General features: G+C 37.6%; 1 protein-coding gene across 3 annotated transcripts in view; it reads right to left on the reverse strand.

Moving 5' to 3' along the window:
* Positions 1-616: 616 nt before the first annotated feature.
* Positions 617-16,289, reverse strand: part of JADE3 (jade family PHD finger 3) — a 97,748-nt gene continuing 82,075 nt past the window's right edge. For all 3 annotated transcript variants that reach the window (XM_075060785.1, XM_075060791.1, XM_032784351.2), the window contains 7 exons: positions 14,962-15,152; positions 13,621-13,832; positions 9,621-9,788; positions 8,346-8,462; positions 6,527-7,000; positions 4,995-5,112; positions 617-3,942 (listed from right to left, as the gene is read on the reverse strand). In XM_075060785.1, the coding sequence (XP_074916886.1) occupies positions 3,044-3,942; positions 4,995-5,112; positions 6,527-7,000; positions 8,346-8,462; positions 9,621-9,788; positions 13,621-13,832; positions 14,962-15,152 (2,179 nt within the window). In that variant the 3' untranslated portion in view covers positions 617-3,043. The remainder of the gene's footprint in view (positions 3,943-4,994; positions 5,113-6,526; positions 7,001-8,345; positions 8,463-9,620; positions 9,789-13,620; positions 13,833-14,961; positions 15,153-16,289) is intronic.

Consider the following 16,289-nt stretch of genomic DNA (forward strand, 5'->3'; position numbering starts at 1 on the left):
GCATGAAATTTCCTGAAGAGCCAGAAGTGACTCAACAGTAGCCAGGTGTACTGTGTACTCCAACCAGTGGCAGCAGGTGGTACTTCAGGGTGTTGTACTTAAGGGAAAAAAACCAGAGATGTGGCTTAGCTCCATTAATCCCTAACAACCATCCACCTCATTTGTACCATAGCACCATGTCCGTGTGTGAACAAGTGTACATGGCCCATTTATATTTTCTCCATATTTAGTTGTACCCAGCCAAGCAAAAATGCAGGTGACTTTCCACAGAGAAGGACGAACACAAGTGTTTAAGTAAGACTTGTGTGGTAAGTTGCCTGTATGTTTACCTTGATGGCCAGTAATAAAAAACAAAAAAAAGTTAACTGTTTACCAGATAAGCCTGGATCAGGTCAGTATTCAAAGTATCCTGTCCAATCACCATCTCCGGAGTTTCTTTTTCAGGAGGTTGTGCGGGAAACAGTTTTGCTAAAGCGCCAACTTGTTAAAATGCTTCTGAGTGTGCAAAAATATTAATTTGCACGTGACAGGTGTGGAATCACTTTTGTTAAATTGATTGGCTTAGCAACCTACCACACAAAGGATAAATCCCTGAATAAATCACAACAAATGAAAATACTGTTAGCAGTTTCATAATTTAATGAAAAAGTACTTGTAAAAAGGGGACATCTGTAAAAGACTGATTCCATCTTGGAAAATTGTGTGTGCGCGCATATGTGTATATATATAAAAACAAAATGCAAAAGACAAAATCAACAAATAAGGTTAAGAGGTAATACTTCAAACAGTTAGCCACCGAACACACAATAAAAACTAGCAAGTACACTTTGGGGACTATATTTAAGAACTACATAACCAAAGGCTCCTTCATGTATCTATTAAAATCATGTAAAAATTAGCTAACCTATTGCTCACACTGGAAAGAGTTACATCCCCAATGAGGCAATAATTTGGATTTTTGCTGAAGCACCATTTCCCTCCCCTCATCTTTTTCATATGCAGCTGGGCTTGAAACATGACTGCTCTGCCAAGATAAGCTCCACATAATTTTATGGCCAGAAAAAGAATGAATAATAAATATTGAAGGAGAACTAAGAATCAGAGCTAGAATACAAATGAGTGGATATTTGTTTACTCATTTTGAATGACCCATGGCTTAGGAACAAAAAGTACTTCCCATTAAAATAAAATATATAGAAACCTAAAAATGCTACTGCATATTTACACCGAAAGAAAATTTGAAAGACAAATTACACAAATATACAGAAAATCAGGAAGTGAAAGAAAATTAAGGATTCATGAAACAAACAGCACAGAACTGCAAGGTTTATTTTGTATTTCACCACTGAAGTGTTCTCTAGCCCCTGACCAGTAACTATTGTGAGGAATATTTCAAAGTTTAATCATCTAAATTATTTTGTTATACTTTCCCAAACTAAGAGCAATAAAATAAATTAAGGCATTGAAGAAAATCAAGCTGTCATTTGTGTTCTGCTAAACATCTTTATATTGGGAGTTTAATAGTTTTCCTTTTGGATGAAATTCACCACAAGCAAAGGAAACTATAAAGCAAGACCCTCTACAATACCTATGCTCCCTTTCAGTCCTTGATGTGGGACAGTGGGCTTTGCCCATTTATGACTGAAATGTTGTTTCATCAGACTCAACAGAATTACTCTTGGTTAACAGAACTTATGAAAATAAGGTTTTTTTTATTCAAACCAAACAAATCATGTGCAGTAAAGAATAAAATAGGACTTTTTTCTGAGGTTGGGTGAAAGCCAGCATATTAGCATTTGCAATTTTTAAAACTTGTGCAAAGCACTTTTAGTTTGGGAAACAGAAACTAATTAGAGGTGGCTAAGCAGCTTAATGTAGTCATATGTCTTACATATGCTTCCAGATTTATCTAGCAATAAAAATGTGCTTCAAATAATGACTGGCTAAATTTTTTCAAACCTATGTTTCTAAAGTTAAGCTCTTAAATCCCTATTTAGTCACCTAGGCTTGGAAATTTTAGCCTATATAAAAAAGGTCAGACAAAATGATTTTCAGTTCAAGCTTTTTTTTTTTTAAACATACCAGGTATAAATGCCTCCAGATGTGAAATATCAAGTTTCAAGAGGAACCTAGCATCCTCGCTGATTGCCTAAAATTTAAGTGTCAAATAGCATTTTTCTTTGAAGTAGTACATCTACTTTTGTAAACACTATCCACAAATTTAGTTATCTTTACTTGTTAGCTGGGTAAAATATTTACAAGTGCATCCCACAACAAGCAACTATGTACAAAGATAAAAAAACTGAAGTACTAGAAGTTGAATATTTACAAAATAAAGTGAATTACTGTCAAGAGAAACACAACCTTTAGCCAGAGCAAAGTATGGGGGCACATCCAGAGGTCAGTGAGTTCAGCAGCATTTGTGATACTTGCTTCTACCCTGCAGAGAGAGTTTACAAGCATCACTGGAGTTCTAACCTTTCTGCAGAACAGGATCCCCATTTAGTAGTCACTTAGACCACAATCCGACAGAGAACTTAAACATGTGCGAGTACTCCCACTGGAGTCAATGGAACTAGTCGTGCTTAAAGTTTTAAGCACATGCTTAAGTTTTTGCTGATCAGGGTCATATTGCAGGTGCAACAGGAATGCAGCTTTAGTGTCTGCATTAATCTTTTACAGCATGTTACAGAGCAACGCAAGGACTCCTTTAATACCTGGTCCAGCAGCACAAAATTGACACTTTTAACAATGCCTTACACAAAAGGCAGGTAAAAAGGAAGCAGCTCCTGGAGTTATGCAAAGATTAACAGCTCCATACTCTCCCAGATGTTAACCCGTAATAAATGATATTGATTTCTACACAACCTTGACTATCCCTTTAAAATCGCAGGCCAATTCACTACTGAAAACTACTCTTCTTTTTCCACTGCATTTTTTCCTAATGTAGGTCCTGAACTGTTTTCTGAAACCCTCTGATGCCTAGGTTTGCACCGATACACTGGATTATGTAAAGGCTGAGTTACCCCTTAGGGATTTATAATCACCTTTGTACTGAACTGTGAGAAATAACATTTTTTTTGTTTCTATTGTGACAATCTCTACCAAAGTCCTTATTTTGGCTCTCTCTCTCTGCGCTGCTTCTCCTTAATCTGACTTGTTCTTTATTCTCATCACTTTCCGCTTCAGAGTCACTTAGCTCCAAATCAGGGCAATACCCATCATTATCCTGGTATGGAGTGCCTCCCGTCTGGAATTCAGGAGTCTGTTTACTCCACAAACGTTCTTTTGTAGAAAGCCTCCTTGTTGGCTTTTCACAGTACCTCAGATCTTCTGTGGTCCTTACCAAACTCTTGGTAGCTTCTTTAAAGGACCTGCTAAAATGTTCTATTGTAGATTTTCTAAAATTGCTTTGACTAGCCAAATGAGCAGTGAGCACAGATTCTTGTTCATATGGTGTCTGGCTGGATCTGTCTCTCTGAGTTACATCTCCAGCCCTGCCCATTAAACCATTGGATTTTGTAAGTCTTGAGTTCTCTTGCTGCATTTTTCCATTCCCAATGGAAGACTGCCCATGCAATGCAGCTTGAAGTGCTAATGGTTTACCAGATGACTGCCCATGATGAAACTCTGGTGACTGTGCAGGTCCAGAAACTTTTGTTTCATTCCTAGTCTTGCCAGTCCCTACCAATAACCCATTACTTCGGTTGTCATGCTGATACCTAGAGTATGATTTTGCTTTAATTTCAAATGACTCCTTTGACATGTGCACATTCCTTTTGTTGTAAACTGTGGTGTTGTCTGGAGACAGGGGTCTGTTGCCAGTTTTCAGCAAGTTATTTTTGTAGTCACCCAGCGCTGACTTGGGCATTTTTAATTTCAAGGTGATTCTGGGAGGTGGGTAGAACAGTGTGTTCTCTAGTGCACTTGTCAGAGAATGGCCTGAGTGAGAAAACAGAAAAGATGTATTTAAAAGGTGGTAAGACTTCCATTAAACTTAGTTAATAGTTTTCCTACCTATAAAAAGCATGCACACATTAAGGGGCATTTTCAATTAGTCTAACAATTACTATTGAGATGCATTTAGGATGTTAAGGAGAAGCCATTAACTAAAAATTAAATTGTTACAAAGCACCAAACAGAATTTATATAAGCATTTTAATATTTCTATTCTGTAAGGACAATTTTTTCTTCAAATTTATAGTTTGAAGCTATGTATTCTTTAAAACATTTTTTACCCAATATATTACAGACTGTATTATATAAATACACAGCCCCTGTATTCAGTTTAAAATAATCATACAGAGTACATAGTCTTCCTCATTCCGGAAGCTTCAATCATTGTTTCATGACATTCACTAGAAAAATAAGGCACAAAGTTGTTTTTGGAACATTAGCATTCCAAAGCAGTTACTATCCATTTTTAACTTAATAAAACATTATGTGGGGTTGACAAAAATGACAAGTCTCAAACTGAGAAACTTGTTTGAAACATTCATGACATATGAAAGGAGACATGAGAATAGTGTGAATTTGTCACTCTCCCCATCTCTGTCTGAAGGAAATTAACAAGTTAGCAATTCTCCTTCAACTGGGGAGAGACCAATAAAAGTGTGCAATATATAGCCACTGTTGGGGAAAATGGGAGTATAGAACAGTAACCCGAAAAGAGAATCCCACAACCTACCTGATGCAGATACCAGTAATACAGCTGTGGTGCCTAGATGCTACAGTGATTGGTATCTCATCTGTATATGGCACCCCATAAATATCTAGGATAGGATGGAATACCAAAGTATGACTCTGGAGAAGATGAAAATGCTGTGCATGTGCAGCTAAATAAGAAAGCTGGCAAGGAGACTGCATACTCAGAAAAACTCATTAAAAACACAGGTTTACAGTGTTTAAAATACCAACAGTGACATGGGCCAGACATACCCAGAGTCAGAATCTTTAGCAGATACAATTACTGTTATTTTGTATGTATAGATTACCTGCAGCAATTTCCTGATTAATGAGCTGGACTTGCAAATTGAAGACTTGTTCGTGTACTTTACTGTGGGACAATTTCAGTTTCTCTCTTCTGCTCACCATGTAGCAGAGATTCCTTACCTACAGTAAAAAAACCCCCAGAGATTTTAGAATTTTCTTTTTTAATAAAGTGGTCAAGAATATTACATTAACATTTCAATTCTTGAACAAAGCATCTTCACACACGTAAAGCCCTATAATAGAAAAGCTCCATGGTGAATTTTATAGAATCATACGTAACTATAAGCCAAGTATTTTTAATTACAAGGATTTAAAAAAAATAAAGATGATGCTAAAAGCGATCTGTAAATCAGTTGGTCAAATTCCCATCTATATTAGCAACAAGTGAACAAATAAGCAAGTTATATGAAGAGCCATCAAGCAGATTTTAGAACTCACATTTTTCTCTCTTAAATCCCACACCACATAGTCCATTCGGATCACCAGCTGCTACTCTGGTATATTACTCCAGCTGGTACAGCACTTGTGTGGGATCAGCCTGCAGGAAGGCTGATCAGTACTTTTTTTTTTTAAATACAGCCATATTTTTTTTGAAGCTACTGTAATTTTATAAAGTAATACATTGTACAAAAACATACAATAGTTTTTTCTTCTTAACAGCACACTTACCATGCGAGGAAACCATACTGACATGGGGATTCCAGAAATATTACTTAAGATTCAAGTTCAGGATGACCCCCGAGTCAGTCGGGCTATTAGGCCACTTAGCTCTCATATTGCTGAAATTTGACACAGTGACTTACAGGTCACCTTTAAAATGATGCTCTCAGTTCCCACACAAGTTTGCCAATTCTGAAAGGCTTTTTGGAATCAGTCCTTTTGGATAATCACTTTAATAGTTTTTTTTGGGGGGGGGAGTTAAAACTATTTCAGGGGTTAGAACCCTCTGCTTTCACTCACTCATTTACATTAATAGCAATATTTCCACCCAGTATAATGGTAGCAGAACCAGGTGCTAAATCGCTTGATAAAGTGTCAAAAATTTTGTGGAACACAGACAGCCTATTTGCTGAGTGTTCCCCATGGCACACAATTAGACCTGTTAAAAAAAATAATCAGAATTTGTCCTATAAGAAATTCCAACATTTGTCTTAATCCCAAAATGAGACAAAAAGTTGAAGTATTCCACAAAAACTGTCAATAAGTTCAGAAAATTTTGTTCTCATTTCAGACATTTCAAAATGTCACCACATTCAAAATATTCATTGTGAAGAGTTTTCCTGTAAAAGTAAAATAAAATTGTAAACTTGTGCTGAAATCAACCCCCCAGTTGTTTCTGATGGAAGTTTACACATTAGTTCTCAGACTCTGACATGAAGAGACTTTTCAGACAGAGATGGACGTAATATACTTCTGATTTTATCAGAATAAAGTTGAAAAAAGCATTACAGGAAATTTTAAGCATAGCATTTAAGGGAAGAACCTGGCTCACCTATAGGTATGTAGTCAAAAAATCTTTACCACCTACTCTTACCCTTTCTAGATCCTGCCTCAAGTGCATGAACATCCTCATGCGAGTATGAATGCTGTCTTCTTTTGGCTGCACCAAGGCGTTTTCTTCATCCTCCTTGGGAGGAAACAATGGTTTGTTAAGGTTACTTTTCCGCTTTAATTTCCAGTAATTATAAATGAAGTCCACGGCAATTTTAGGAAGGCCCAGTTCTGCTGCAACGTCTTCCACTTTAACTAATGAGTAGAACTCCTCCTCCAGCTCTCTCAGTTTCTGAGCACGCAAACTAGTTTTCTCACTCTCTGTTTGCTTCTGGTCTGCCATGCTCTTGGGGTTCTCATCAACGTCAGGCACCGAATTCTGCTTGTTTTTGCTATGCTTTAGGCAGTACGACTTGAACTTGACCTCATCCCCATCGTCCAAAATGGCCTTCATCTCTAGGCTATGCTCAAAGGCACAGGTGACATGAAAGGCAGTGATGCAGCTTTTCACAGAGCACTATGAGTGAAACACTAGAGTCAGCCAATAGTAGCAATGAAAAGAGAAAAAGGACCAAGGGATACTTTGATTACATAAAACCCACCCCTTTAAATACACTTTTCCATGTTATACTTAAAAAATTAGTGAGTCTTAGGTACTCCTCAGCTGAGAAATTGAATGTTAAGTTTCATCCCAAAGCAAGTCAATTCTTCCACATTAAAATCCCATAAATAATAAGTGTGTTATAATAGAAACTGCAATTTAATCTTAAGTAGGGAAATTCAAACTTATCAATATTTAGTACATCTTAGATCTGAGTGGAACTAGATTATCTGGCTAACACTTCCAGTATTTTCTGCAACTGATTTCACAGAACCTATAATTACATCCTCTTTCAAAAGGAATGTAAGTTTAGAACTTTTCTTCTTCTGTCAGTAAGATGTTCAATTGAAGACACTTCTGTCCTTCTCTGGCAATTGTCCACTTGGTAGTTAAATATCCCGTAGTTTTATTCAAAGACAGTTCTTTGTCTTGACCAGGACACTAGCTCAAGAGTTCCCTTTTTTTTTTTTTTTTTCCTGAGCCCACTTCGGAGATTCAGGTCCATGCACACCCCCGTTTCTAAGAGATAGGGCAGGAGGGTGTGCCTGGTACCCAGGAGACTAAAGGCAGGAGGTGCCTTTCTTGCTCCTCCCCACACAAAGGAATTGAACAGGGCCGCACTGAAGGCCTAGGGTCAGCCAGGGAGTGGAAGATTGCATCTGGTGAGTATTGACCCAGCCCCCTCCTGACCCTGTGAGCCCTTCAATGTGGCCCCATACACTTCCCTGCGCAGGCTCTGTACGGCAAGGGAAGCAGACAGGGCTCTGTCCGCCCAAGTCACACTGAAGGACTGATGGGTTCAGGAGAGGCAGGAGCAGTACTCCCCAGGGACACCCTTCTGGTCCCCTGCCAGCCTCCTTGGCAGAGGAGGGTAACTGACGGTTGGTGGCTGCTGCAGCAGTAAAGAGCAAGATGGATAGGGAGACTGGTCCCAGTAGTTGAGAAAGCCTGCACAGAGCCCTGTCCCCTTCCTCTGCCAGACAGAGCCCCCTGCTGATCTCAGCCCAGTCAGGTCCACATGCTCCCACCCCCTGATAATCTCACTCCCCCTCACACACACTTTGAAAATCTCTGCTCTAGCTGAAAAGTTTCCTAATGTCCAAGACTGTTTCATTAGCTGTTGCTAAGAGCATGGCAGCTGCCATGTTTGCAAACAGTCACTGCCATTATGGAGCATTAGGAATGTGAAAAATGCTATTTAAATCTAAATTCTATTTTTCATGCTCAGACCGATAGAAGTCATTGCAGAACTGGTACATACCTGAATGCAAGCACCAGTTTTAAGTTTGCATAAGCTACAGACTAAAGCCCATCGACTTGGCGGAATGTGAGACACTTTTGTGATTGGTTCCATCCTTTCTGGGCAAGCAATGCTAACCTGCAAACAACAATAGTGCAGGAAGCATTTATCAGGACAATTTAAAAAAAGTTCTACCTTTTAGTACGTTATTAAGAAAATAAATACCTCCAGTAAAATCAAACTACATTGCTACAGCATCTGGTAAACTGGCAAAGAAACGTGAAAAGCGGTAATAGAAAGCGGGGACTTGAAGGAGTTTAGAGCTTGGGACCCTGCAGAGTCCAGCAGGTAGGAATGCACACAGAGCTTAGCCTATGGTTCAATATTAATCTCGATCCATCCAGCACCACAATTTTGGTGTCATTCCCATCACATTACAATTATGTAAATCTATATTCCTTCATATTACTGAAATTCCTGATTTATAATCCATCTCCTTACATATATTTCTGACTGTATAGCCCATTTTATAAATGGTCTAATTTTCTCTTTCATTAAGAGATTTAGGATACTTTGAAAGATGCTACTTTGAAAGATAAAACATTGTTACACTCTGGCTGAATTTGTAAGGCTACTTTAGCAGTGATTAAATTCTTTTTAACCAAGATAATACAGAAATTCTCAGAAAATTACATTAACAGGACATTAAAAATTACTGTCCAGTGATCTGAACACACACTTTGCACATACTGCATTAATTTCAATGATGTTCTCATTTCAGAACAATCACTATGTCACTATGCAACTTTGTGAAACCAGGTAAAGTACACAGCAACTGTTAAAGATATTACACAGAGAACTGAGAAATTCAAATCACTCAACGAAAACTGTTGCTCTGTAGCTATTAATTACACTGAGGATGCACGTGCTATTTTATCAGGAAATAAGTCAAGCGTGTAAGTAAAAGGGAAGAAAACGAAATAAGTAATTGTCCATAAATTGTAGTGGCACCTCACAAACTAATGGCTTGCAATGGTAGTGCTTCCATTAAGTCACTCAGATGCTTGTAACATGGCTAAAAAGTGCTTACTACAATAAAAGGAAGGAAAAGAATGCTATTCTTAGCTGTACATGACTTGGACAGTCCAATTTTTATAAATCATGCAAACCTCATCAGAATAACATATAGTATTAAGTTATTATCTCCTTAACTCAATATTAAGATGAGGCACAGTAAGTGGTAAGGATAATGATGAGAAAAAGAATGTGTAAAAAAGGTACATAAATTGGTTTTACCTCTGGAATCCAGAGGGCACAGCTCACATGTGCCCACTTGGTCCCTGTCCTAGTAGCTTTCATGGCACCTCCTCTCTTTGGACACAGGAGACACTGAGGATGTATTCCCAGAACACAGGTGCGACACAGCCAGCTGCCTTCGGGAACCTTTAAGATTCCATAACATGCCTTGGGACAAAGGAAAATTCTCTCTGCTTCAGCGTATAGGTGAGACAATATCAGAGGCTTACATCAATGACTATCATATTTTTTAAAAAATTACACTCTACACATCTTACCCAAACACACCACCACTTTCTCTTGGATGTAATTAGTACTTCCTTATAAAAAAAACACACCGATCAGAATGGATAATGTTAAATGTAATGAGGTGGGTGACTTTCAGAAGCAGAGAGAGCAGTTGGGTACCCAGCTACCACTGAAGCCAGTAAAAGGTGGGCACTAACTGTCCTTTGTATCTTTGATAATCTCTCCATAAAAAGTTATGATTACAGTTAAAACAAAAAGTCAAGGAATGCAAAAGTTATGGTTCCTACAACAAATTATTTTCCCTTTTCTTTATAAAATTTATGTTAAACTATACACAACATGTAAAACATGGTGCTGAAGGATGCTTACTTTTGCATTTGTCTTTCTACAACGATAGCTCTGGATATTGAATCAAAATTAATTTTAAAAAATTATATGCAAAAAATAGCAATTTCCTGTGATTAATAATACCATTTACAATGGTTCCAGGTATATGTTTTGAAGGTCACTGAGGATTCCTCCTATCTTCACACCTTTGCTACAGCTGTTTGGCTGGAGATTGTTTTGTGTCAGGCTGGATTACAACAACAGTGCATAACTATGTTGGTTGTATCCTGCCAACTGAAATAGCTTTTTTCCCCTAAATGGAAGCTTAGAATTTTTGAAGTATTGCAGAGTGTAGCAATAATTGTGGAAACATCCTAGAATCTTCTCTGTGTCCACCATTTCCGGCTCTGAGGAATGCATGCTTTGCAAAGTTTGAGAAATGGAAATAGATATCCTGAAAGTCTCAAACTACTAGTTTCCACAAATGTCTGATTCCACGTGGCTACTCTAAGGTCCTCTTCATTAATAGATATTTATCAGAAGTTTTCTACCATTCCTGCTTTAGGGTTAGCAATGTCAAAAGCCCTACTTTTAGATGGGCCAAGCTGCAGCCACGGTTTTAAAATTCAGTTTATTAGAGATGCTCTGAGGAGCACTAGAGGACAGAGCTTAAAAGAACCAGAAGTCTGTCTACACTAGGGCCCGCAACACTACTGATAGATTTTTTGTTTTTACTTCTTCCAAATGTCAACCAACCCTAAGAATTCTAGTGCCTCAAGGCACTCAATAGACTTCACAGAGTTAGTGTTTCTAGACTAAAGCAATACACATATTGACATCTCAAATTATAATCACAGAAACATCTGAAAATTCTAAGTTCACACAGCAACTCAGCTCATCTCAGGAATATATCACACATACAATTAGGCATTAGATAGAACATACAGTAACAAAATAATACCTGCAAGGATGCTGAGGTACAGTGGCTACGGAAAGTGAATTTTCCAATCTGGACTATTAAAGTTGTAGTAGACATTTTCCCGTTAGATAAAAATCCACATTTTTAAAATATTCCCTTATGGGAAAGTCTATCCTTATTGTTCTGAAAAAAATGCATATTCTCATGCTGGCTTTTTTACTTCAATATTTCAGTATCAAAATTAAGCATAAGAATATAAAGAGCAGCAAAATGAGGAAGACAAAAAATTCTTTTGAATGTGTCAGAATACTTATAATAAGCACCAAAGTCAAATTAATCTCTCAACACTGTAAATTTTTTTTTTTTTTTTTTTTTTTTTAAGAAAAAAATTTGAGTGGCAAGGTCGAAAAATGTAACAGTACTTTTTTTTAAAAAACCCAATAGAGGGAGCTCTTGCCTAAGAAATGATTTAGCAAGTCAGCTTTTCATTTTATGTGATATTTTAAGTTGGAATAGGAAAAGGTACAGAACGAGGCAACAAAAATTAGGGGAATGGAACAGCTTTCATATGAGGAGAGATTAATAAGACTGGGACTGTTCATCTTGGAAAAGAGACAACTAAAGGTGGGGACACGAGAGGTCTGTAACATCACGACTGGTGTGGAAAAAGTAAATAAGGAAGTGTTATTTACTCCTTAACACAAAAAGTAGGAGTCATCCAATGAAATTAATAGGTTTAAAACAAACAAAAGGAAGCAATGCTTCCCACAATGCACAGTCAACCTGTGGAACTCTTTGCCAGAGGATGCTGTGAAGGCCAAGTTTGTAACAGGATTCAAAAAAGAACGAGGTAAGTTCCTGGAGGTCCATCAATGGCTATTAGCCAGGATAGTCCGGGATGGTGTCCCTAGCCTCTATTTGCCAGAAGCTGAGAATGATGATTACCTGTTCTGTTCATTCCCTCTGGGGCACCTGGCATTGGCCACTGTCAGAAGACAAGATACTGGGCTAGATGGACCTTTGGTCTGACCCAGTATGGTCATTCTTATGTTAAGTTCACACTTAAGCTACTAAAGCTGTTGTAAACTAAGTCCAATTTCAAATTCCTTTGATTCAGCATTTTCTAGTTAAAGGCTTCATTTCCTACTCTAGGAAGCCTAAACTAAGTGAAGATCTATACTTAAAGCTGCACTGGCACAGCTGCAGCGCTTTAGTGAAGACGCTACTACACCAGTGGGAGAGCATCTGCCATCGGCATTGTTAAGCCACCTCCCTGAGAGGCAGTAGCTATATTTGTTGTAGATATAGCACTGTCTACACTGGAAGTTAGGTTGATATAACTGCATCGCCCTGTGTGATGCAGTTATACCAATGTAAGTGTGTAGTGTAGACCTGGGGTAAGAAAACTGAGTTTTCGAAAAGTGACTTCAGGTTTTTTTGTTAATGCAATAAACTTAAGAAACTCAGTTACATTTTTCTTTGTGCTATCTAGAGGGGTAAACTACAAAAGATGCTATATTACACCATTGGAGTCTGTGAATGTGGTGACTAACTAAGTCAATGCATTCACACATCAGAGCTTTGCTAAGTTAGAGGTACAAAAAAAAACCACCACAAAAAAAAAAATAAAAAGACACTGGGGAAAAAAAAACTTGATAATGGTTACTAGGCTAATCTCGCTAACACTAATGTCCAGCACAACAGTGAATGATTTTTAAGAGGCCTATGTAAGTTATGTTCACTGAGTGTTCAATTAGAATTGTCACAAAATATGAGAAGTCTTAGTCTAATTTCAAAAACATTTACAGCATCATCTTTTCCAAAGAAGGACTCTGTAGAAATCAGAACCCTGCAGTCTGTTCTATGAGTAGGAATCCCTGTATTTATGTGGCGCCCCACTGAACTCATCCAGTTTCATGATCAAATTAATGTTTGCAATGTCATAATAAGAAATATCCCTGGCTGACAGGCACCTGGAACAAGCTTGCTAACACTTCTGAAAAAAAATCAGTCCACTTACTTTAGGTGCCTAAATTTGGCTTAGATGCCCAGCTTTAGGCAGTCAGGTTCTGGCCCCAATTAACTGGCCAAACAAGGATGGAAAACCCTAGTCAGTTCCTTAATGAAGGCTCTATAGTTCTTAGCATCTTTCTACCTTCAAAGCACCTTAAAATACTAATTCATCCTTACAATATACCTCTGACGTTGGAAACTATCATCCCCATTTTAAAGATGAGGAAAGAATTTGCGCTGGGCCACACAGAGAAATGCTTGCCAGAGCTGGGATTAGACCTGCATTCCCCCTGTCCTCAGACCACATCACTTGGATATTCATTGTGCTAGACAGCTTAATCAAGTCTATTTGTAGGAATACAAAAGTCAACCTTCAATCAGTAGCAGTCTCCATGCCTAGAAGATCTTAAAAGCCCTCCAAAATGGCTATTTAAAGCTCGTTCAAATTACGCACCCAGAAACAAAAACAATTTCAACATCTCTAACACAAACCTGATGGACACAAACATTACACTTGTCACAAAACACCATATCATTCCCATCTTCACTGTCAGGGGACCGGCACACATCACAGATCACATTTTCATCATATTCTATGCCCAGCCCTTCCTCAGTTTCAATAGCATGGTTCATATTCTCATGACATTGCCGTTCCAGGACTTCTACTGTCTTCTCCATTGTGTTCTCATCAAGGGGTCCACATCCTGCAAGAGGTGAAGGGATTAGAATGCATATACAATCTATGAGTAAAGATAGGACACAGGAAAACACAAAAGAGAAATACACTTCTATCAACTAATAAAGGAAACAGAGCCCACTTTTTCATCTTTATGTAAATCCTGACAAAATGTTTATTTACAAAATGTTTCTTCTCCACTAGTTATATCTGGTTTAATAAAGGTCACTGGCTAACTTCAAAACTATAACAAAATAACAAACCAACCAAATCTTGGAGAAAAAGCTAAACTACAGTAACTTTTCTTTAAGACCACAACTTAAGCAAATAGAGCAACATGTGGAAGAGAAACCGCAACAATGCCATGTGGTACAATGTACTTTTCAAAAAAAGTCATTTGCTCCCAAGAGTAATTTTCTATCAAAGAAAGTTTATATCTTGCTATAAAATCCCACAAAATATTCCAAAACCAACACATCTAGTATATTGCTAGAGTGATTAGCATGATGGCAGGGAAAAATTCATTTTTAATAAAATGGTAAATGAATATGCTATCAAGCAGTTATGTACAAATCTGGGTTTTGTCCATATCACCCTGTCTTCATTCACATTCTTCCTTAAACGAACACACTTGGTCCACTCAGATTAATGTAAATCCACTGTAAGAGAAGCCTGTTTTAAAAGGATCTGCCATGCTAAGATCACATTGTCACAACATCCTGAGTATTTTGTATTTAGAATGCAAGCTCCAGGAGGCAGAGACTGTATCTTCCTCAAAGTCAAACTACAAGTCCACATTTTGTAGAGATACTGTGCATATTTATAAGGAATGAAAATACAAGCTTTTTTCTTATACACAAGGGGAATTTCAAGTTTTAGGGACTCAAAAATGATTTCTAACCCACTTGATATTTGTTTTGAGTCTGCAAAAGCTGCATGTAATCATGAAGGATATGAAGAAAAAAGTTCTTAGCCACAATTTGTAAATCTTTCAGATTAAGCTAATGTAGCAGATGACTTCTGTAAACGCTTTCTTGACAGAATTCTAAAGTTATTTTTCCCCTAACATTTTTCTTCTAAACTCATCTCTACAAATACCCAAGACCATTTACTGAATTCCCAACAAATTTAATAATTAAATTGTATTGTAAAATTACCCATTTCTGTAAGTTCCTCATTTAATTCTTGAAGCCAAAAGATATCCATGTCATCCAAGTCATAGCGACACACAGATTCTGCCAGTTCTAGAATATTGATGTAACCAGGTTCTGTGGGCTCTTGGCTGGAACAATGGATGTACTTCCTAGGTCGCGTATACAGTACTTCCTTCACCTTTTCTGCTACAACCCTAAATTAAAATTAAGAGAAATAGCATTGTTAGCTATAATTCTGCAAGATGTTAAGTGTCTGGTATCAGATGCAAAATGCCCTCCGTTTCCATTGACATCCAATGGCCCAATGACTGACATGAGCACCAGGGTGGTGGTTTTGCAATGAAAAAGTCTGTTCAGGAACACTGTTAAGGTCACTAGCTGACAAGTGGAGTTTTGGTTCCTACTGAGCCCTCACTCAGTGAACTAGAGGATTGGTTATCAGAAAGTCTTCAGATCGTACCGTATTGACCAGACAACTCATGTGTCAAGACTACTTTGTAAATGTCGCTTCCATACATGAAAAGTTATTGAAGGAAAGAAGAAAAAAAAAAAGCAAGATTCATTCTGTATGTGGAATAGTTTTCTAATTTATATAATACACTGGGATAGCTCAGTGGTTTACAGTGGGATAGCTCAGTGGTTTAAGCATTGGCCTGCTAAATCCAGGCTTGTGAGTTCAATCCTTGAGGAGACCACTTAGGGATCTGGGGCAAAAATCAGTACTTGGTCCTGTAGTGAAGGCAGGGGGCTGGACTCAACCTTTCAAGGTCCTTTCCAGTTCTAGGAGATAGGTATATCTCCAATTTTTTTTTTAATATGGTCTTAATTTGAAATCAAAATTAATTTTAATTTTTAATTACATTTTGAAATTTGACAAACGTGCCTTCAACTGGACCATTTTGGAATTATTTATGAAATTGTAGAATACATTATGTACATAAAATTCCATTCTCCTTTGTTCAAGCCTTCTTCTAAAAACTGTAATATTAAGTCTTCATGACAATTAGATTGATTGATAATCTAGCAGATAACTGGTCCTTTTCAATAGAATTTTGTTTGGCAATGGAAGGGGCAGAAAACAGATGCATGCTCCACATTTTAGATAAATAGTTCCTATTTATATTTTTGCAAATGACATCTTATAAAAGCCAATGCTTATAGTATTATTTTGGGTATGTAAGAAGAATTCTGTTGCCAAGTGGACACTGAAGGAGAAAGAACATAGCTAAAATAACCAGGTAGCATGGGAGAATGTTGACCTATGGGTCCTTTAGTCCCACCAGATGCTTCAGTAATGAAGCCCATTGTGCCACTGTAAAGTGCCTTATGTG

This window comes from Chelonoidis abingdonii, chromosome 1 (genome assembly GCF_003597395.2).
Source record: "Chelonoidis abingdonii isolate Lonesome George chromosome 1, CheloAbing_2.0, whole genome shotgun sequence".
Taxonomy (NCBI): domain Eukaryota; kingdom Metazoa; phylum Chordata; order Testudines; family Testudinidae; genus Chelonoidis; species Chelonoidis abingdonii.